At 48.1% G+C, this 22,246-nt stretch overlaps 1 protein-coding gene across 1 annotated transcript in view; it reads left to right on the top strand.

The window, feature by feature from the left end:
* GALNT12 (polypeptide N-acetylgalactosaminyltransferase 12) overlaps positions 1-11,017 on the top strand; it is a 26,651-nt gene extending 15,634 nt beyond the window's left edge. Inside the window, exons 6-10 of the mRNA XM_015560486.1 lie at positions 582-758; positions 3,047-3,178; positions 5,576-5,689; positions 7,492-7,638; positions 10,193-11,017. Coding sequence (XP_015415972.1) covers positions 582-758; positions 3,047-3,178; positions 5,576-5,689; positions 7,492-7,638; positions 10,193-10,333 — 711 coding nt within the window. The 3' untranslated portion in view covers positions 10,334-11,017. The remainder of the gene's footprint in view (positions 1-581; positions 759-3,046; positions 3,179-5,575; positions 5,690-7,491; positions 7,639-10,192) is intronic.
* Positions 11,018-22,246: the final 11,229 nt, after the last annotated feature.

Here is a 22,246-nt window from a genome sequence, read left to right as displayed (position 1 = left end):
ACACCGCGCCCCCCCTCCCCCCCGCCCCCCCGCCAATCATTGGTCATACCTCCTATGGACAGTGGGGTGTCCATGGCGATTTGCCCAGCATGAAATGGCCCCCGATGACAGTTGAGTTGTAGAGTGGCTTTTAATGGTCTTTCTGCCTTTTCCCTAGGTGTCAGGCTGCTCTGCCTGCCTCTAGAAGCTCTTCCTTTCCCCCTCCCAAACCTCTCTTCTTACTTGCTGCTTTCCTATCTTCTGTGGCTAGCAGATCAGGTAATCAGCCTGTATTTTACATCCTGAGTGAATGGGTCCCCAGCGAGGTCAGCGATGGGTCCCGTCACGCATCAAGTGCATGAGATTTAGTGCATGGACGTGGGGTCTTGGTTCCAGGGCTTGTTTGTCTCGGGGCTGCTTTCGTATTCTGCCTGCATTCTGTGTTCTGAGGGTGCTGTGGAAGTGGCCTCCTGCCCGTGGAGGGTGAGAGTGTGGCAGTGTTCGTCATGACTTCTGTGCTCGGCCTCCTGGCCACGGGCGTTATGGACCAGCACCTCATCCCCTGCTCACCTACCGCGGCCTCTCCTCTGCTCTGTGTGCAGATCTGGCAGTGTGGCGGGACCCTGGAGACACACCCGTGTTCTCACGTGGGCCACGTTTTCCCCAAGCAAGCTCCCTACTCCCGCAAAAAGGCCCTGGCCAACAGTGTCCGTGCAGCTGAAGTGTGGATGGATGAGTTCAAAGAGCTCTACTACCACCGCAACCCCCACGCCCGCTTGGTGAGTTCCTGCCCCCTGCACTCAGCCCCGCCTCATCTGAACAAAACCAGCTCATCTGGCCTCTGTACCATAGTGGACCATGTCCCAGAAATAGAAAATAAATGGGGTGCTCATGGTACAGTATGGGACAATTTTATTCCGTCACTTATAATTTACAGTTGATTCTCGTTATTTGCAGTAATATGTTCTATATAGTCACCGTAAACACTGAATTTGGGAACACTGAGTCATCCATCACCCTTGTGGGAAATACAGGGTTAGGTTCATGGAAGCCTCCAGCAGGTTGACATTTTTGTCAACCGATCAATACATAACCTCGCTTTTATGTGTGTTTCATTTTATTTAATATATTGTTGGTTCATTACATGGGACTCATAGCCAATAGTACTGTCACTTATGCATGAAAAAAGGTTACTAAGCACACAAAATTTCCCCGTCAGGCACCTCACAGCCTTACACTGAGGAGCATTCCACGGCACTTCAGCACTACGCTCAGGGGCCATTTCCAATGGTGAACTCCCCAGCGCAAAGCACAAAAATCTGAAAGATGTGACGTTGAATGGAGCATGAAAAGGGCGCTTGTTTGCAGTGTGAGAGCCTAGAACATGCACATTGGGTGACTCACAATTTTCCCTGCCCTGTGTATGTCCTCAAATGACAGAAGCCAAAGAACACTAGTTGATCTTAGGGCTACAAGCAATTTTTTTTATATATATTTTTTATTGATTTTTTGCAGAGAGGAAGGGAGAGAGACAGAGAGTTAGAAACATCGATGAGAGAGAAACATCGATCAGCCGCCTCCCACACACCTCCCACTGGAGATGTGCCCGCAACCCAGGCACATGCCCTTGGCTGGAATCGAACCTGGGACCCCTCAGTCCGCAGGCCGACGCTCTATCCACTGAGCCAAACCGGTTTCGACCTACAAGCAAATTTTAACAAATCGGTCCACTGCCCTTGCACAGGCCAGCTCTGCACACCCCAGGACAGGGGCCCACTGACCCTCATTCCCATAATTAAGAGGGTTGCTTGGCTAGATAAGAAGGTCTGCTCCAAGACCTCTTTCCTGGCCACTTGATGAAAATCTCTTCTGATTCCTCGCAGCAGCCCTTCAGGCTGGCTCTGAATTTTTCATTTTATAGAAATGAGGAGAAAACTGAAACTCAGAGAGAGGTTGAGTTAAGGAACTTGCTCCAGGCCTCAGAGCTGATGCAGGAAGAACTGGGCCTGGGGTGTGTACACTCTAGTGGACCTCTCTGTGCTCTGCAGAGCCCTGTGGACCCAGCCCCTGACCTCCCTGGGCTTCTCTCTGCCTCTGGGTTCCAGGCTCATTGCTTCCTCCATCTTGCCCAAGGAAGAGAAACATCGATTAGTTTCCTCCGATTTTCCTCCAATTTGCACCCAGACCAGGGCTGGTATCGAGCCTGCAACCGAAGTATGCACCCCTAACCAGGAATCAGACCCGCAACCCTTTGGTCCATGGGCCGATGCTCTAATCACTGAGCCAAACTGGCCAGGGCAGAAAGTTCTTAATCAGTGGTTTTGCCCAGAACACTAAACTCCTACTAGTATTTATTATTGTAGCATTCAGCTTTTGCCATCATCTATATATATAAAAGCCAAGCGACTGGAACGCCAGAGCAACTGGTCTCTGACAAGCACTGTGGAGGCCAACCAGCCTGATTGGGGCCCCAATCGGCCCCCCCAACCTCCTGCATCCCCTCCCCTACGGCCTGGCCCCAAACGGCCCCCATCAGGGTGGGTGGCTGGACCGCACCCATGCACAAATTCATGCACTGGGCCTCTAGTAAGTATATATTTAGACTTCAATACACTGAGCACATAAGGTTTTCATTCATGATTAACCTGTGTTTGAAAGTGAATGTCAGATATGAGTAGGAAATTGGAATGTCATTGTATATGATTGCTGCTGACATTTTGCTGGTCTGTGATCACACGTTCATCATTGATTTGCTGGCTCAGGGGTCCAATGCAGCCCCAGGATTTGGCTTCCCCATCCCACCAGCAGGTGCTTTGTGTCCTTCCTTGTGCACCTGGTTGCACCTCCCTGTAGCAAGAGCACCTGGGAATGTGATTGTGTGACATCTCTCCTGCTGGTGTGCTCCACTATGTCTGAGGCTGGTTTTGGTACTCGGTGCCCTGCACAGGGCCGGCACACATTAGGCGCTCAATAAAAGCTTAGTGAATGAATGGGCAACCGTGGAGAGCAGGGCTTTGATAGGAAGTACCATCACCTTCAGCGGCTCACTGTTTTGTTCTTTTCTCAGGAGCCCTTTGGGGACGTGACAGAGAGGAAGCAACTTCGCGCCAAGCTTCAGTGTAAGGACTTCAAGTGGTTCCTGGAGACCGTGTATCCAGAACTGCACGTGCCTGAGGACAGGCCTGGCTTCTTCGGGATGGTGAGCGAGGTGGCCCGTGCTGGGCAGGGAGTTCTGGCCCCCAGGTCTGATCAACAAACCCTGGGCCAGAAAGGCCCCTTTGTGGGGACCACGACCAAACTCCTCTCCCTTTTCATCCACTGTTCTTCCTTCTCCCTGGGAGGGTTTGGGACTCAGGAGGTCCAGAGTGTCAGTCCTGGGGGCCATCTCGAAATGGATGAGTATAAACCTCCCATTTTATTGATGAGGAAACTGAGGCTCATTTGGTGTTTCCATGTCCGAGTTTTTACCAGCACCTTGTTACATTATTTCAAATCTCAGTGGCCAGATGAGTTAATTACCAACTCTGGGATCCACAAAGGCAGTGGTGGGGAGAGGAGAGTCACTTCTCTTATTTCAAGAAACCTAAAAGAAATGTTCCTGGGGTGAGGCCAGCTAAAATGTCTGGTGCCTTTGGCTTTCGCTAGGAATTCACTGAGTTAGCAAGGGCGTTCTCCTGGCCGTGTTGAGCAGAAGTGCTGGCGTTCCCTGAAAGTCTTTGATAAACACCAAGCAGGATATCCATGCATTAAATTCAGTTTCCTTATGAATTTATACCAGAGAGATGGTATCATGAACCCTGTCCCCAAGATTCTTGAATTATCAACATTTTGCCTTTCTTGCTTTCCCTCTCCTCTGCTCCACCCTCCCATATTTTTATTTTTTCAAGGAAACCCCAGACATTGTATCATTTTACTCCTATACACTTCAGCATGAATCTTAGTAAAACGTGGACATCATCCTACAAAACCACAGACCATTATCACCCCTAACCAAATGAACAACAATTTCTTGGTGTCATTTAACATCCATCCCTTATCCAGAGTCCCCCAGATTTTCAAATTTCTCTTGGAGTATTTGGCAAGTTCCCTTTGGGATCCAAACAAGGCCTACACATTGCATATGATCGCTGCATCTCCTAAAGTCTCTCTTATCTAAGACAGGCCTTCTTCTTCTTCTTCTTCCTTCTTCCTTCTTTCTTCTTTCTTCCTTCTTTCTTCTTTTTTTTTTTTCTCTTTTGCTGCAGCATTAGTTGCTCTAGAGAGTGTCTCACCCTTGGGATTGTCTGATTGTTTCTTTCTTTCTTTTTTTTTTTTAAATATATTTTATTGATTTTTTTACAGAGAGAAAGGGAGAGGGATAGAGAGTTAGAAACATCGATGAGAGAAAACCATCAATTCAGCTGCCTCCTGCACACCTCCTACTGGGGATGTGCCTGCAACCAAGGTACATGCCCTTGACCGGAATCGAACCTGGGACCCCTCAGTCCACAGGCCAACGCTCTATCCACTGAGCCAAACTGGTCAGGGCCCCCATATTCTTTACAATGGAAGTGAGGTCTAAAAGTGTGACTGGAGTTGGAGAAATTTCTTTGGCAAGGACCCTTCACAGGTGTGCTTTGCACCCCTATCGCGTCATAGAGGGAGCGCGCAATGTGTGGTCCTCCTGCTGGTAGTGGTGAGATCGATCATAGGTTCACGGAGAGTCACGGGGACTTGTCCTGTTCCTGGCTCCTTCACACGCAAAGCGATCTCAAGAACGCAGAAGGCTGTGCTTTCCGAGCTACTGGGCTGTGGAATCCTTCCTTCAATATGGCTGAGTCTTGTCATCAGAACAGACTAGTCAAGAGTAGACAAGGGCCAGGGCAGCAGTGGGTCCAAGGGGTTCTTTGAACTCTCCAGGAAGGAATGCAGAAAGTGCTTGAGTTTTTCCCCAGAGGCTCCTGGAAGGGAGGAGGGAACATGGAACCTACCGTGGTTTTTTTCTTTTGCTCTTAAAGCGATTAAAGTGTTTTAGAGCCAAGAGATACGTCAGAGATGACGTTAGATAAGACACTGCTGAGTGGTAGAGAGAGCACGGGACTTGGAGTCAGAGGTCCTGGATTCAAGACTCAGGTTTCTCCATTTGTTGGGGTACCTTGGGCAACATTGGCTCTTTGAATTATGCTTATGCTGTTTCTAGAGTCTAGAATGGCGGCCTTGTGATCTGGGGAGTGCTGAGGCTGTCCATTGGGGTGTCCTTTGCTGATGCATAACAACAGGAGCCCCTTGGTATATGGGTGAGGTGCCGATCCAGCTATGTTTGGACTAGTGCAGTAATAAGGCTGCATTAAAGAGAAATGAGGAGTATGGCTTTCAGGTCACAAAAAGTTAATCTCACTGATCCTCAGGTTTATCACCTCAAAATGGGGTTCTGATCCCCGCCAATGGTATGGGGCGGGAAAGCATGTTTAAAGCGAGAAATGTAAGGGGCTCTCACCATCGAGTCCAGTTCTCGAGGCAGGTGCTTCTCCCACTCTGTTGACCTTCCCTCGGAGCCTTGGGTGGAGTCTGTTGTGTATAAGCCTGGACCTACAGGCCCCCTGTGCGTTTTGTTTAGCTGCAGAACAAAGGACTCAAAGATTACTGCTTTGACTACAACCCTCCCAGTGAACACGACCTCACGGGACACCAGGTCCTCCTGTACCTCTGCCACGGGATGGGCCAGAACCAGGTACGTGCTGTTCTCTGTGGCCTGTTTGTCTCCTGCGGGGGGAGCGCCGTGGGAGGCTCGGTGCCCAAGGGGTCCTCGGTGTGAGCCTCTGAAGGGGAAAACGAGGGGAAATGATGTGCTTTTAAAAAATTGTGTGTTCACTATTTTTTCCATCATAAAAGTAATATATGCTCATTACACAGCATCTGGGAAGTATAAAAAGTAGAAGTGAACAGAGAATGACAGGACGCAGAGCAACCACCACAATGATTAAGACATAGTTACTTCCCCTCTTTTTGTATGCACGGCCTTTGGATATGTGTTTTACATGGTTATTTCCTTATGTCTATATGTTTTCCCTCTGCATTTCCATGAGCTTGATCATACGTGTGTTATTAGACATCCTTTGAGAATACCATTCCTATGGCCTCTGACAGGTCTTTGTGTGGCTATATTACTATTTACGAATGGATTCCCTGCCTCCTTGATTTTTGCGATTATAGATAATCTTGCCACTAACATCTTTGGTCAGAAAAAATGGAAGGAAAAACCCAGCAGATCTGCATTTTGGATGACTTCCTTATCATTAGCTGTTAAACAGAATTGCAGGTTTTGATGCCGAGTGCCACCCTGCAAAGCAGTGTTCAGGGCAGTCACCGCAGCTGGGTACCGGGGCAGGCCTGAGTTAAGTGCTGTCCTTCAGGCCGGGCAGGGAGCACGTCTAGAGGGTCTAAGGACCAGGACAGGACCCCGGCCCAGGAAAGCAGATGGACCCACCAGGCCGTGGCCAGCAGAGGAGGCAGGAGAGCCGCGAAGCGTTGGTTCCAGACCTCAAAGCCCACTGTCCTCAGAGGGGGTAGACACTGGAGACGAAGGGGTGGGGTCCGGTTTTCTTCCAACCTGGAGGTCCTGCAATTCCGTATGACTGTCAAGCCCCCTTATGGTCAACAGTAAACTTTCATAACTCAGCCAACTTCAGTTACTCAGGTTCTCCAGCACTTTTTAGAACAGTGCTCCTCAAAGGTGGGCCTCCGATGGCACCAGCAGTGTCCCCGAGAGCTTAGAAATGCAAACTCTCGTACCCACCCTGTCCCTCTGGAACACCAGCCGCTTGTTTTAACCAGCTTTCTGGGAGATTCCTTTGAGAGGCAATGCCCCACGTGCCTTCAGGATAGCCACCTGTGTCCGAATCTCCCAGAAGAGCGGGGTGGTGCAGGGCAGGCAAGAGACTGAGTGTCTTGTTAAAAATGTAAAAATGCAGCTTCCTAGGCCCCCCTCAGATGGAAGGACCCTCAGTCCCTCTCGGGGATGGGGCCACAGCCTCGCACACGGCTCTTTCCCGGGCACTCCAGAGAAGGAAGCCATCGCTCTGGAAGAACCAAGCCTTCCCACTGGCCGCCACATTGTCGGCTTGTGCACAGCACTTGATAGTTTCCAAGGCACCGTTGCACTCATTGTATCTCCGAGGGAGGAGGACAAGAGGTCTGAAGGAAAGGAGAGGAAATGGCTAGTCCAGGCGGCGGAGCCCCAAGTGCTGGCACGGGGACCCACCCATTGTCTTCCCTGCTGTCCCTCACCTGCATGGGGACCAGTCCCGCCCTCGCTATCTAACAAGCACGGGGACATGGGAAAGGCCCCTCCTTTCACACTTGCTGAGCCCCACACCACGTGCTGAAATGCTGGGGGGACACGCAGGAGGCTGACTGATCAGACAGGCTAGTGTCCGCGGGTGAGGGGAGAGCGAGGGACCCCTATTTCTCATCCAGCAATTCCCCTTTCCACGTCAGAGGGTAACTGACGCCTGTTGGCTGCTCCGATTTTAGTTTTTTGAGCACACGTCCCAAAACGAAATTCGCTATAACACCCACCAGCCAGAGGCCTGCATCGCTGTGGAGGCCGGAGCAGATACTCTCACCATGCAGCTCTGCCAGGACACGGCCCCGGAGAACCAGAAGTTCATCCTGCAGGAGGTGAGCGAGCCGTTGCATTCCTTCCTCGCTGCTGTCTGTGGGCCTCGGAGGGGAGCGTGGAGGCACCGGGGTGCCGCCATGTATAGGAGAAGGTCGCAGTGACCCTGAGTCCCTGGCCGCATTGCTGGATCCCAGGGTCCAGTGTCAGCCGTTTTCCTTTCCCCTCACTGACAACTCCTCTCAGTCCCCTTGCCACCCCCCCAACCCTCACCTTCCACCTTGAGCTGCAGCCGGCAGAAATGGGAAGAGGACCTGCCGCAGGTGCATTAGAAGGAAATGGGGTCTAAACAAGTGAAACAGATCACCAACGTGTAAGGATGGGAGGAGAGATGGAGGTGTAAGTCACTCCTCCAAGCCTCCTTTTCGCGGCTTTAAATTGAGGGCAGTCATAGTCTCCTCGTCTTAACTCTAGCGAGGATTCGATGTATGGCTAGGAATATTTGGAAACTAGGAAGCTCTTTCAAGATTAGATTAGTCGCTCCTGTCAGTAGAATAACCAAGAAGAGATCTCTCTGAGGGAGTTGGCTCTCCATCAGAATAGTCGTTGAGTTGGAATTGGGTGTTATTTCAAGCATAAAGGGCACTAGCTCCACTATGTTCGCGGTCAGCCCGTGATGCGACTCATAAATCAGTCATATCCTTTGACTCACAAAAGAGAGCGCTTGAGGGAATAAAACCAAAGAAAATAATTCAGAAGAAAAATTAGTTCCCTTCATCTCCGTGGGAAGCTGTCATTCCCAGACTGGCCCCAGGGATGGAAAGGGTCATCTAGACTGCTTATAAATAGGGTAATTCCAAGTAGGATTAGAAGTTGGAGTACTTTTTCCTGCAGAAAAATGTTATGATTAGCAATGTAATTTGCAGGCTCCTTGGAAAAGCCAGGCACCATAGTGTTTTCTACCTGATATAAAAAAATGAGGGGAAATATTTCTGCAAACCCCAGAAGTCTGTGACCCTCTGCAATGCCCTCCTCCTTCTCTTCTTTCTTTCACTGGAAGCCATTGTAAGCCCTCAAAGAACAGTAATGCAAGATAGAGACAACAAAATTGGTTTGAAATGTTATCTTAAAGTTCTTTTTTTAAAATTAAAAACATTAAAAAAAAATTATTTCAGCGAGAGGGAGAGAGGTATAGAAACATCAATGAGTAGAGAGAATCATTGATTGGCTGCCTCTTGCACACTCCACACTGGGGATCAAGCCCCACAGCCCGGGCATATGCCCTGTCCAGGAATGGAACCGTGATCTCCTGGTTCATGGGTCAACGCTCAACCACTGAGCAACACCAGCCGGACTCTTAAAGTTCAGTGACCATTTAAGGAAAAGTCCATTCAGAAGGGTGGGAGGAGGGGTGCATTACTTAAGTCCAGGCATATCTCAGAGATATTGCGGGTTCTGTTCCAGACGACTGCAATAAAGCAAGTATTGCAATAACGCGAGTCACGTTAATTTTTTTGGTTTCCCGGCACATAAAAAAGCTATATTTATACTATACTGTAGTCTCTTACGTGTGTAATAATAGCATATGTTTAAAAAACAATAATTAAAAATACTTCATTGCTAAAAGATGCTCACTATCTTCTGAGCCTTCAAATCATAATCATTTTGCTGGTGGACGCTCTTACCTTCAATTTGTAAAAAAAAAAAAAAAAGCATTATCTGCAAAGTGCAACACAAGGATGCGTAATAAAATGAGGGAGCCCTGTGTTTACTTTCGCATTATTCTAAAGGCAATTTATGAGCACTTTAAAAGGTTCTCGTGGTTAATATTTTTGAGATTCCTTTGCACCTAATTTTATTACCAAGGCTTCTCTTGCCCTGGAACAGGTTATGTCACTGTCTGCCCATTGGTCGCCAGGCCATGATTAAGTTCCTTGGGGATGTACAGTTTATAATAGATAAGGGGGTCAGGGGGAGGAAAACTCCAGGACCTGAGGAGAGATTTGCTGAGTTAACTCAGCAGCAGTTTGGAAAAAGAAGAGAAGAGGGAGGCAGTAAAGAGGATCATCGTCATTGGGAGTTTGGGAATTGACACAGTCTGTGGAGCCCACTTCCTCTCTGCTGACTGGCTCCCCTCTCTGAGCTGGTCTGTAGTTGAGCTGGGACTAAAGCCAAGTTTCCTGACTCTCCATTTAAATACATAAGAGAAGGAGATCTCCAGGGATGGAATTAGTTGACCTAAGTGGAAGGGATTCATAAAGAGTCTTTCTTTGGTCCTGATTTCCCTGAAGGAAAAGAAAAATTGTCCCGCTGAGATATAGGATCTGGCAGGTCCCAAGAGCAGCCAGCAGGTGGCACCATTGGCCCTGACAGCGGAGTCTGGGACCCCCTGCCCTGCTCCTGTGAATGGCTAGCATGACACATGCTCTACATGCCTGGCCTCCTCTCTGCACAGACGGGCCTGGATTGCCTTTCCACATGCAGACACTTCCTGCTCAATAGATTTTTCTTAAATGCTCAAAGTTGCCCTGAGCACAACACATTTTAAGGAAAAAGGTACTTTCTGAGAGATGCTTATCATTCTCTTGGACGTCCATTGTCTATGATCTTTCGTAGGACGGCTCTTTATTTCACATACAGTCCAAGAAATGTGTTCAGGCTGAGAAGAAGGCACTCAGCAACAGTTTCGTACCGCTCTTACGAGACTGCACCAACTCGGAACATCAGAAGTGGTTCTTCAAAGAACGCATGTCATAAAGTGTCGCTGCACCACGGAGATCGCATGGGAGACGGGGCCCTGGACGTAGCCCAAAAGACTTCGCTACGTGCAGTGACGGGCCCACCCAAAACTTGGCTGCTCTGTTTTATAAGGAAATCACTGTGCAATTTGTGAGAGCAATGTGGTAAGAATGTGAATAAGCTTTGTACTGTTCTTCAAAAACTTTAAAATTGTTCCCAAATACCTGGTTTTCAAAGGGTAATCATAAAATGTTAATTCTTGGTAGTCAGAGAATTAAAAGCCTTCAAATATTTTTCTATCAAGATCGGTTGTGCCTTTTTATTCCCTTGGCAAAAAAAGTAAATGTTTTACTCTGGTATTTACAAGGATTTCCAGGTATGAAGATGTGTGCACGTGTTGAAGTTAGACTCATGTAATGTACTTTGCATAAACTGATAATACTTCAGGTGTTGGTTTCGATTTTTCTCACTGTGGAGAGATGGACAATGGGAACATTCTGCTGATTCCTTCAGGGCATTGGGATAACCTCGATTTATTTAATAAAGAATGCTACTTGGTTATGTATTGTTGCCATAGACAGACCTGCAGTTAACATTTGTGTTAGCCAGAGAAGACTAACCAAAGCTGAAATCTCAAAGGAATAACTTGATATCCTGGGCTAATGAAAACTTCCACCACATGGGGCGGACTTCCAACAATGCTTAGCTGTTGTGTGGCTGGCTACTTTTAGCAGTTACCACTAGGACTTTAAGACATATTTATGTTATTTTTAAATTTTTATCACATTAGTGTGAGGGAGAAATTTGATATTCTCTATGAAATTCCGTTTTCAGGCTTGTTCATTAATACTATTTGGTCATTTAAAATCGTTTTGTGCTGCCACGGCTACTGTGAAAGTTTCTCAATAATTCTGGTTCATGCAAGATCTCAGATCTGCCCTAACCCGTTTGGCTCAGTGGATAGAGCATCGGCCTGTGGACTGAAGGGTCCCAGGTTAGATTCCGGCCAAGGGCATGTACCTTGGTTGCAGGCACATCCCCAGTAGCCGGTGTGCAGGAGGCAGCTGATTGATGTTTCTCTCTCATTGATGTTTCTAACTCTCTATCCCTCTCCCTTCTTCTCTGTAAAAAATCAATAAAATATATTTTTTAAACAAAAATCTCAGATCTACTTCTAAGATCTTGTCAATGTGATGAAGTCAATGTGAATGCTTTAACAAAGGGATGAAAGCATTGCAGATCTTTGTTATTACAGCCAATCAGATGTGAGAGACAAAGACGCATTTGCAATGGATTATAAAGTCTCAACTTGTGTCTCAGGCTCTCAGGCTCTTTTTTATGCAGATTCCCCTCTCTGAGGGTTCCAGTTTAACACTTACCCAGAAAAAACTCCAGCTGACCTGGCTTGGGTCAATCTGATGTCCTTTAACCACTTTGAACTTTAGTTTCTTGGCCTATAAAATGGGAATAATGAAACCAAGCTCATGGGGTAGGTGTTAGGATTAAATGACATAGAGCAGGGGATGGCTTAGCTTAGTCCCTGGCATACAGAATGGGTTTGTTAAAAACCTGTTTTCATAAGTTTGTTTTATAAAATATGAAACTTAATAAACTTGCATAGGTGTTTATTCAAATATAAATATCAAATAGTTTAGTTATTCCGTCTTTATGAGATTAAGTAGCTCCTGCGCAGGCAGGAACAGGGTATGAGCCCCTTCCGCCACAGTTCAGTTCTCTCCCAAAGGCAAGGCGCTATGGGGTCAAGGCTTTCCCTCCCCATCCTGGTGACCTGTTAAGCAGGTGAGATGCCCGCTCAACCCGTAATGGAGGTGAGAGTCCTGCCTGCCTCCTCCTGCTCTACCTGCACTGTCAGTCTGAGCTCCAAGAAGGGGTGCCCTCCCCTCGAGGGTGTGGGAAGACAGTTCAGCAGACAGAAGATTAAAGCTGCCCAAATCCACAATGGGTGCAGGAGGCCACAGGTGCACTCCTGTGGGCGTTCACAGGGCATCACAGTAAGTACCGTAACCTTTGTGTGAGAAGTCATCTGTCTCACTCCTGCCATCAGTACATTTGCAGTACTTTTTAGGGTAGAAAAACCAATAAAAAAATTGGAGAAATGTTAAGGGATATATTTTTAGAGACTGGGAGGCAATTTACAATACTCTGAGGAAACTTTCCCTTCCCTGATGGCTGAGGAGTCCGCGCCGGACAGGTCCCCACCTGCCCCACTGGAAGGTGTGAACTGGCCTGCAGCGCTGGTCATCAGTGTGATTATTACAACAATAACAATGTCGACAATGCAGGTGCATTTGAAAGTCAGGTTAAGGGATGCCCCTCCCTGTCATCAGATGCCTGCTTCCTGTTTGAGAAAGTTCCTTTTTGAAAACTTGTATAAAGCTCCTTCCACAGCAATTGGGAAGGGTTTGTTTATTTATACGGCTCAACTCTGGACTTCTGTATGGGTTGAGTTTATGTTAAAACTTAAATTTCCTGCACTAACTGGCTCCCCTTTTCTATTAAAGCAGGGCTCTTCACACTTGAATGTGTATGGCATCACCGGGCGTCTTGTTATAAGGTGGATTCAGGTCGCGTAGGTCTGAGTGGGGACTGAGGTTCTGCATTTCTCACAAGCTCCCCTATGGTACCATTGCTGCTGGTCTATGGACCATATTTTGAGCAGCAAGATATTCAATGGAGAGAAGAAATATTTCCCCGTTGGCTTGTTGCCAGTTTCTTACCCCCCCCCCCCGCCCCCACCCAAACACACACCAGATGATGTTGTCCCCCCAGGATATGTGACAATGCTATAATGTGACAATGCTATAGTTGAGGCCAAGTCTATTGGTCTAAAACAGCGGTTCTCAACCTGTGGGTTGTGATCCCTTTGGGTCGCCTAAGACCATTGGAAAACACATATATAATTACATATTGTTTTTGTGATTAATCACTATGCTTTAATTATGTTCAGTTTGTAACAATGAAAATACATCCTGCATATCAGATATTTACATTATGATTCATAACAGTAGCAAAATTACAGTTATGAAGTAGCAACAAAAATAATTTTATGGTTGGGGGTCACCACAACATGAGGAACTGTATTAAAGGGTTGCAGCATTAGGAAGGTTGAGAACCACTGGTCTAAAAGATTCTCCAAATCACAGGTCCACAGGGTGCAGACCTGGAAGTCCCCAGAGATCACCCTGTGCCCAGTGTAGCTGACGGGCGGGGGTGGGACTGAGGCCGATAAGGGAGGAGTTTGCTGGAGATCCCACAGCGAGTTGGGGACATGTTCTTTGGCAATCCCTATCATCCCATTTAGTAATCAGTGTTCTCAGTTTGGCCTGAGTGTGATATTTTTCTTAAAGTGTTAATTGATACACTTTTAAAAAATTGTCTCTTAAAAAACTGACTCTGTGCCCTGGCTGGTATGCTCAGTGGTTACAGAATGGCCTTTCATACTAAAGGGTTGCAGGTTCAATTCCCAGTCAAGGGCACATATCTAAGTTGCAGGTTTGATCCCCAGCCCCAGTCTGGGTATGCATGGGAGAAAACCAATTGATGTGTTTCTCTCACATCGATATTTCTTTCTCTCTTTCTCTCCCTCTCTTCTTCCCTTCCACTCTCTCTAAAAATCCATGGAAAAAAAATATCCTTGGGCAAGGATTAAAGAAAACACACACAAAAAAAATGACTTTGTTATATTGCATTAAATTATCGAATAAAATTAGTTACCTACCGTAATAAAAAGTTCTAAAGACCATGCCACATGGTTTGTATCAGTGATTATTTAACATGTTGGGTTAGAAACATTGGCCTCTTAATAGCCTCCTAATGTTTGTGAGATTTTTTAAAAAATATATTTTATTGATTTTTTACAGAGAGGAAGGGAGAGGGAGAGAGAGCCAGAAACATCGATGAGAGAGAAACATCGATAGCTGCCTCCTGCGCACTCCCCACCGGGGATGTGCCCGCAACCAAGGTACATGCCCTTGACCGGAATCGAACCCGGGACCCTTGAGTCCGCAGGCAGATGCTCTATCCACTGAGCCAAACTGGTCAGGGCTGTTTGTGAGATTTAATGTACTACACATCACATTTCTCACATTTATATGCAACTTTAGAGTTTTGTTTTCAAGGGTATCGTTCGAGCCTATTAGGGTGAGAATTACTGGGTCCTGTTTGAAGCTGCCGATAATTCTAACCCTAATCACTCCATGAGTTGGGCACTGCTCTAAGCATTTCATATAGGTGAGGTAATTTAATTCTCAAATGCAGTAATTTAATTCTCAAAGATGAAGCTCAGAGAGGGTAGGGTAACACAGCTAACCATGGGTAGGGCTGGGATTTGAACCCAGATAGTCTGACTCCAGCATTAAAGCTGCTGCATTTAACTAAAGGTCAAGACTCTAGAGCTCACTGCAGGGGAGGTGACCAGCCCAAGTCACACAGGTTATACACCCTGACCCTGCCCCCCCCACCCCCATTCTTAGTCCAGTTACACCACACTGTCAGTTATGACATGAGGACTAGTGAGCCTGTCCAGCTTGGAGAGCACAGGAGGTCCCAGCGGATGCACACATCTGGGCAAGCGCATTTCTGTCAGCAGTGCCAAGTCGGGGAGCGGTACGGGGACAGCCCCTGGGGGTGCAGACCTGCTCCTTTGGTGCAGTTGTCCGCGTACAATTCCATGCTGCCCTTGCCCACACTTTGCCCTCTTTCTCACAATTGAGAGGGTGTTTCTTCAGTTTCCCTTTGGAGATTCTTGCTGTGAAGCCAAGGAGGCTCACAGGCCATGGCCACATAACTGTAGTTGCTCCATCCAGCACTTACTCATCTTCAGCGTGCTTCCGCCACTCGGGCTGGGAGTGCTATCCCATCTGCCATGTCACCATTCCTCTGTGAATCATCTCCAACCTTCTTTTGCAAGGCAAGGGTCAATGGAACTGATGGTTCATCATAACGTGAGCTGGTTATTTCAGCATGCTGAAAAGAAATCGCCTGATGGGTGTGCCTATGGGGCAGTTATTAACTCGGGAGTGATTGTAAAGCCCACTGGATTCTAATTGCCAGCTGTTATAAAAGGAAGCAAATGACCGGGTTGTAGAATGTTGAGGGACTTTAGAAGTCATGTATTCAACTCCCTGCTCATTGCAGGAATTCCTCCTGGTCCCCAGGACGTGGTTGGCTGCCTCTGGCTTGTCCACTGCCAGTGGGGGCTGCTCCTCCCTTCCCAGGCCATTCTGTTCTGTTCTGTTGTTGGATGGCTTTGTACAAAGCTCAACCGTCTACCCAGAGCTTCCCTTACTGCTCTCATCCCCCTCGGAGGAGTCAACAGGGAGGTTGTGCATGGAATCCTCTCTGCACCAGGCTAGCCAGCCCTCGGTCCTTCAGCCGCCCTCATGGGATGTGGTTTTCACTGGATTTCTGGGAGGGAATATGAGATAGATGTTTGCATTAAATCTGTTTAACCAAGGGTCAGCACTGTATTCTCCATCCCTGCAGAGAGTTTAGGCTGCTCAGATTACCCCTGATGCTCTGAGAGCAGTAAAAGGACAATAGTAGGTTGTGGGGTGGCGAGGGGCAGTGTGTGTGTGTGTGTGTGTGTGTGTGTATGTGTGTGTGAGTGTGACAGCAAGAGCGAGAAGGTGTAAGTGAACCTTCATCTTCCATAATAGGAAGTCTATAATAATAGTCTAACACTGAAATGTCATGAGAAAGCAGGGAAAATGTTATTTGAAATACGGAGGCAAATTCTGGAAGAACTAGCTGGAAATGTTGAGTGTAGAGGCCTCTTGGAAACCAGATCTGAGTGAGGGTGGGACCAGGGACACTGGTTTTATTATAAATCTCGAGTATTATTAGACTTTCTGAGCTAAGTACATGTACTTAAGCTCAGTACATTTGGTAAAAATTATCTTTAAAATTTCTCATAAATGGAGTCTGAGTCTAAACTCTTGTTAGTAGGAAAATAATTAAGGGCCTAGGTTTGGCTTTATTTGTCAGGATATATTTTAATGAGCTTGGGATTTGTAGAAGGACAGACCTGGATATAAATTCCCTTTCACTGGCTAGCTGTGCGACTGTGGGCAAGTTAATAAACTCCTCTGAGCCAAAATTCCTTATCTGTAAAATAGAGGCCATGCAAGCACCTAACTGGGAGCGGGTAGTGAGGATTAAATGGGATGAGGTGGGCAAAGCCGTGAGCACAGAGTGTCCGGCCCGAAGAGGTGCTCAGGGACCATTTACTGACCAAAGAGTCTGAGTTGCTCCACCCCAGAGATATCTTGGGGACCAGAACAGCTGTCAGAAACAACAGGGGTATGTCCTGGATTCTGTGCTGTTTGCTGCCTTGGGTAGAACAAGCGGACAAAGGAAGTTCTGGAAGGTTCCCCAATCCTCCTCCTCCCTCTGCAGGGAAGTTAACTTTTGAACTATTCCCTCAGAATTAGTTCATCCCAGGGAAAACTTTGGGCCCAAGAGCTGCAAGAAGTTTTGAGGGTCATTTCAGTCCAATCTTTTCTCAATAGGGTTGGGGGAAAGGGACCCCCCGGCCCATCCATACTCTGTGTCCACAGGTAGGACACAGGAGCGTGGGTCTCAGCCACCCTAGCAAAACCCCCACAGGATTTCAAGGGCTCTGGGAGTTTGTCCTGAAATGGATGGGCTCGTTCACTCCTTTTGGAACCAGGAAATGAAAGGAAATAAAACTGCCTTTTCTGGGCAAGATTCTGGACAATTCTGGGAACTTGTCTGCAGAACTAATTGATTTATGGGGACTCAGCTGTGAAGAACTGTACAAAACAGGGATCAGAGAAGATACACTCCAGATGTGGCTTCATTAAAGGCAGGGGTGGAACAATGGGGTTGAAAGGCTTCTGAGGTTCACTGGGCCGTGGAGACTTTGAGAAAGGATAGCCATGGGACTGTGGCTTTCAGCTGCTGAGTCTGAGCTGGGGAGCAGCTTAGAACTAACTCATTCTGCCCAACTTCTTGAAACTACAGAAGGGGACCCCAAGGCTCCAAGAGGGAAGGGGCTTACCCACCATCACACAGCCAGGGGAGACTAGGCTGGGACCAGGTCCCACATCTGCTGCTGCCAGTTCTAATGTCTGTGCCGTCACCTGCCTTGGCCGCTCACTCCTGCCTTTTCAAATCCAGTGCAAGTCTGTTTTCTAAATTAAAAGTTGAGGGAAGGCTTAACTGATGGTAAAGTTGCCTAACCCTAATGCTGGGCTGGAAAACTTCCTCCCCACCTCATGGGCTTCTGAGACGCTTGGCGACATCTCTCATTGGAGCAGTTGGTCCCTGCACTCTTAGAACCGGACTCAGTGGTCCTTTGTCAGGTGTCTGTTCTCTGTCCTCTGAGGGTGAGGGCTGGGGCGGCCCCAGAGAGGGCAGCTGCATTCCCTCTGTTGGGAATGGGCTTCAGTTTTTAGAGTTTTGAAAGCACAATCCATATTTGGTAGCTCTCCAATTCCTACTACCACATTCCTGACACATCTCTTTTTTTTCTCTTTAACACTTTATATTTTCCTAATTATTCTATATGCTCAGCTAAAAATTTAGAAACTACACAAGAATATAAAGAAATCACTTAAATTCTCAATACCCAAAGATAGCACCATTTGGAAGTACAGTTGACCTTTGACCAACATGGGTTTGAATTACACAGGTGCATGAATAGTGTGGATTATTTTTCAGTTCTGTAATTGTGTTCTTTCTTATGATTTTCTTAATAACACTTTCTTTTCTCTATTTTACTTTATTGTAAAAATACATGCAAAGTACATGTCAATCAACTGTTATTGGTGAGGCTCCTGGTCAACAGTAGGCTGTTAGTAGTTAAGTTTGGGGTGACAAAAGTTAGACACAGATTTTGGACTATGCAGGGTGGGGGTGGAGTTGGCACCTCTAACCTCCATATTGCCCAAGGATCAGCTGTATTTCCTTCCAGTTTTAAAGTCGAAATTTCTTTAATTTGGCTGAAATTAGCTTAATATTGGCTTTTGCCAAGTGAACATAGCTCTGTCCCTGAGGGACAGACTGATTCTGCAGAATTAGTCTCCTTCCTTTGCCCATAACAGGGGTTCAGATATATGAAGACAGTAGGCATCCCCAGATTTTCCCAACTCTGGGAGGACACCTCCACTCCGTTTTAAATGCCAAGGTTTAAACATCAATGATAATCATTGATGAACAAATAGGTTTTCATACATTACCTTGTTTAGCCTTCACAACAACATAATGAAAGAGGTATTTTCGAGCTCTAATTTTATAGGGGAAGAAACTGGGGCTCAGCCCTAGCCGGTTTGGCTCAGTGGATAGAGTGTCGGCCTGCAGACCAAAAGGCCTTGAGTTCAATGCTGGTCAAGGGCATGTACCTTGGTTGCAGGCTCCTCCTCTGTCCGGGTCCTGGTCAGGGCTCATGCAGGAGGCAACCAATCAATGTGTTTCTCCCACATTGATGTTTCTCTCTGTCTTTCCCTCTCTCTTCCACTCTCCCAAAAAATCAATAGAAAAATACCCTCGGGTTAGGATTAACAAAAAAAAAAAAGGAAACTAAGGCTCAGTGAAAATGGATCCCATTTGGGCTGATGGGAACTGAGTTCAGTGAGATCATCACCTTGAATCTGGCCTCTTTATATTTATTAATGTGGCCAAAAGACATAGCAGCTTTCCCCTACAGCCTTACTAAAACTGCCTCTTGAATACCATACGTGCAAAGCAAGACTTTACATTGTTCCTGACAAATTCCTTTCCTTCACTATGGCCCACAACTGCCCCCCACCCCTTACGATAATCTCTCTGAGGCAACGTGACTCATGTCGATTTCCTGGCAACAATATTACCCCCCTCCCCCCAAAAAAGTCCCTGCCAGCACAGCTCACGGCACTTAGTACTCACCCAGTACCTGGTTGCTATTATTATATAAGGTGGGAGACACTGTTTGTCTGTTCCCTGGGTTTCCCTCTGTTCCCTGCAGAATGCAGCCAAACAATGTGCTAAAAGTAGCATGGACCTAAGGGGGGGGCCCTCCACTGTGGCTGGACTCTGAGGTGGCTTCTGGAAGCATCCGTCCTCTCCAGCTACTGGCAGAAACACGAACCCAAGAAGATGCTTCCTTGAATCTGGGTTCAACTGCCCCATGCCTGGCCCTGCCCTTCCCTGGGGGCTCCTCCTCACACCCCTTTGCAGGTGTGGCAGGTCTGTCTGTCTTGGGCGAGAAGCCCCCTTCCCCCCATCAGCCTCCAACACTGTGACATCACAGCTGGCCTTGTTGCTGCTGCTACTGGACCCTCAGCCGTGATGCTCAGAAGAAACATTCCTTAAAGCGGGTGGAGCTGTCAAAATGGATTTTAAAATATGGGTTGTATTTTATTTTAATTTTTGGTTGTTTTCTAAATTTGGTCACAACTGCATCTTCTAGTTCTAAAACGAGAGAAAGGAAGCAGCTGCCCTCTGGGAGGTTCCAGAGAGAAGGGAAGAAAGTGCTCAGCTTCTCTGCTGATTGTTCTGCTTCCTTCCTGAGGGCTCAACAGCAGCCCATGGGCGTGGAAGGGGCGGCCGTGGGCCTGAAGATGCCCGTGAGGCCTCCCTGGCCTGGGAGCTTCAGGTAAGGCCTACTGTCACCAGTTGATGACAATTCGCCAAGGCTACAGGTGCCAGAAACACAGGTACTCCCCACCGGGGCATCCCCACCCCAGCAAGTGAAAGCCATTTGCACCCAGACAATAATGAGTCCAGGTGGGCACAGGGAGGTGGGAGGAGACAGAGAAGGGGTTGATCTCATCTTCATCATAGAGAAGTGGCATTGGTGCCACATGGAAAGGCTGAGCAGGCAGGGGACAGGTGGGGGGAAGGCGTTCCCAGGGGAGGGCAGCTTGGCCAGGAATGGGTGGGAAGGGAAGCTGGGAGGGGAGGCCAGGTCCTTGCTGGGTCTGAGTCTTGGAGGGGCTGGATGCCACGCTGAGGAGTTTAGACTCTAACCTGGACGTGAGGAGGAGAAATGGTCCCTGCGGTGAGGACAAGACTGCAGCTGGCCCAGGAGCGGCTTCCTCCCATTGCCTCATCCTTCCTCGAGCGTCCGTCCCCCAGGAGCGAGCGGCAGGGGCCTGGGATTCTCTCACACTGTGTGGTTTGGCTTCTGTCCTCAACCCTGCCAAGGTCAAGGACCTCTTGTTTCCAAAATCCCTTGGCAGGTTTCTTCCTCGTGTTTCTGCATCTCACCACGGCCGTCAGCCTGGCCCACCCCTGCCTCCTGTTGGCACTCTTCTCTGTGGCTCTGGGCACCACATTTCTTAGTTCCCCCTTCACCCCAGACTCTTCTCAGTCACTTCTGTGGGCTTCTTCTCTCTCCCACATTCTTGAGCCACATTTGCTGGGATCCTGGGGTGTCCTCTTGTGACCTCTCGCGGTCTCCCTGGGTGACCTAACGGTTATCAGTCTATCAGTTAGGCACTGTATTTAGCTGCAAGTATCAGAAACCTGAAAGACAGTGGCTTAACAGACTTGAGGCTTTATTCCTCCAACGTAAGAAGACGCCCAGGGTTAGGCTTTCAGGGCTGACATCATGGCTTCATGGTGCTATTAGGGATGGAGGCTCATTCTGTCTTTCCATCAGCCACACTTAGCATGTTCCTGTCACCCTGTGGTGATAAGATGGCTGCACCCCCTCCAAGCATCGAAGTTGTCTGATTCCCGGAGAAGGAGAGGGTAGAGCGCAAAAGATCTGCCAGCTGCATCTGTCAGCATTACCACAGCCATGCCCAGTAACAACCACGCTCAGTGTAACAAGCCAAGTCGGGCCGGCTCAGCTGGGCAGCACTCCAGACGCGGATCAGCTGTGTGGGCCCTAAGTGTACTAGTTCTGGGACAAGGTTGAACAAGTAACCATTTTCCAGGGCAGGTTTTTCTAACAGCAAGACAACAGGGCAAGAGGCAAGCCAGTGCCCATGGCATTCTTAAGCCTCTTTCTCACCCACACACGGGCAACTCGCAGATCTCTCTGCAGCCAGGGTCGTTTCCTAGCCTGCTGCCTGCTGTACAGCCCCCTCTGGTTGTCCCATCGAACCTGCAAGCGACGTGTTCTAATCTGGATGGAACTGCAGCTCAGGCAGGAGAGGAGAAGTGTTCCAGGTCACTCGGGGCATTGGTGCCGAGGTAGGACCAGGACCCAGAGTCTGTTCTCCATCTTCGCCCCTCCCTTCCCATCACCTGCATGGCTCCTTGGGGACGGCCACTGTACAAGTCTGTTTACATCCACATCCTATAAAGGTGAGGGTCTCTTATTATGGAAGACAAAAAATAGTAATAAGAAACATAAAGAAAAATCTACCGCTGGGGGGCGTCTCAGAAAAAGGCTGGCAACCATCCCTGGCACTGGGCGTGGCGTGTGACAAATGGGGGATCCCCAGACTCAGGGAGGGGAGGGGTGTCTGCTCCCAGCTTGCTAAGTAGGGGTTTTGTGTAGTTGGATTTCATGGCACATGCTGGGGGGCACTCACAGAGCCCTCTTCCCTCCCAGACAGCCTTGCTCCCTTCTGTCACTCTCCTTTACTGAGTCCTCACCGTGACCGAGGCAAGAGAGAGAGAGAGAGAGAGAGAGAGAGAGAGAGAGAGAGAGAATTACATCCCCCAGATTTTGCCTGTCTCCACGGTGTTCAGCTGTGGTTCTTCCCTCACCGGACGGGGCGTCCAGACCCTTCCCAGCCGGTCTCAGCCTGGCATCCTTTCGTGTCTCAGTTTCTCAGTGTTCCCATTAAGGTTGACCCCAGAACACAGCATTCCCAGGGCAGCCGGTCCCGCCCGGGAAAGCCGGCCCTCACCGTTTGTTCTGGGCGTTAGCCTCGATGAGTGTGGCTTTGGGGACAGATATAGAACACAGCAGATACCCTGGGTTAGGGCCCAACTGGACCCCATTTCTTCTCC

This window comes from Myotis davidii, unplaced genomic scaffold (genome assembly GCF_000327345.1).
Source record: "Myotis davidii unplaced genomic scaffold, ASM32734v1 scaffold534, whole genome shotgun sequence".
NCBI lineage: Eukaryota > Metazoa > Chordata > Mammalia > Chiroptera > Vespertilionidae > Myotis > Myotis davidii.
Note: the sequence above shows the minus strand (reverse complement) of the source record. Positions and strands in the feature narration are given on the sequence as shown.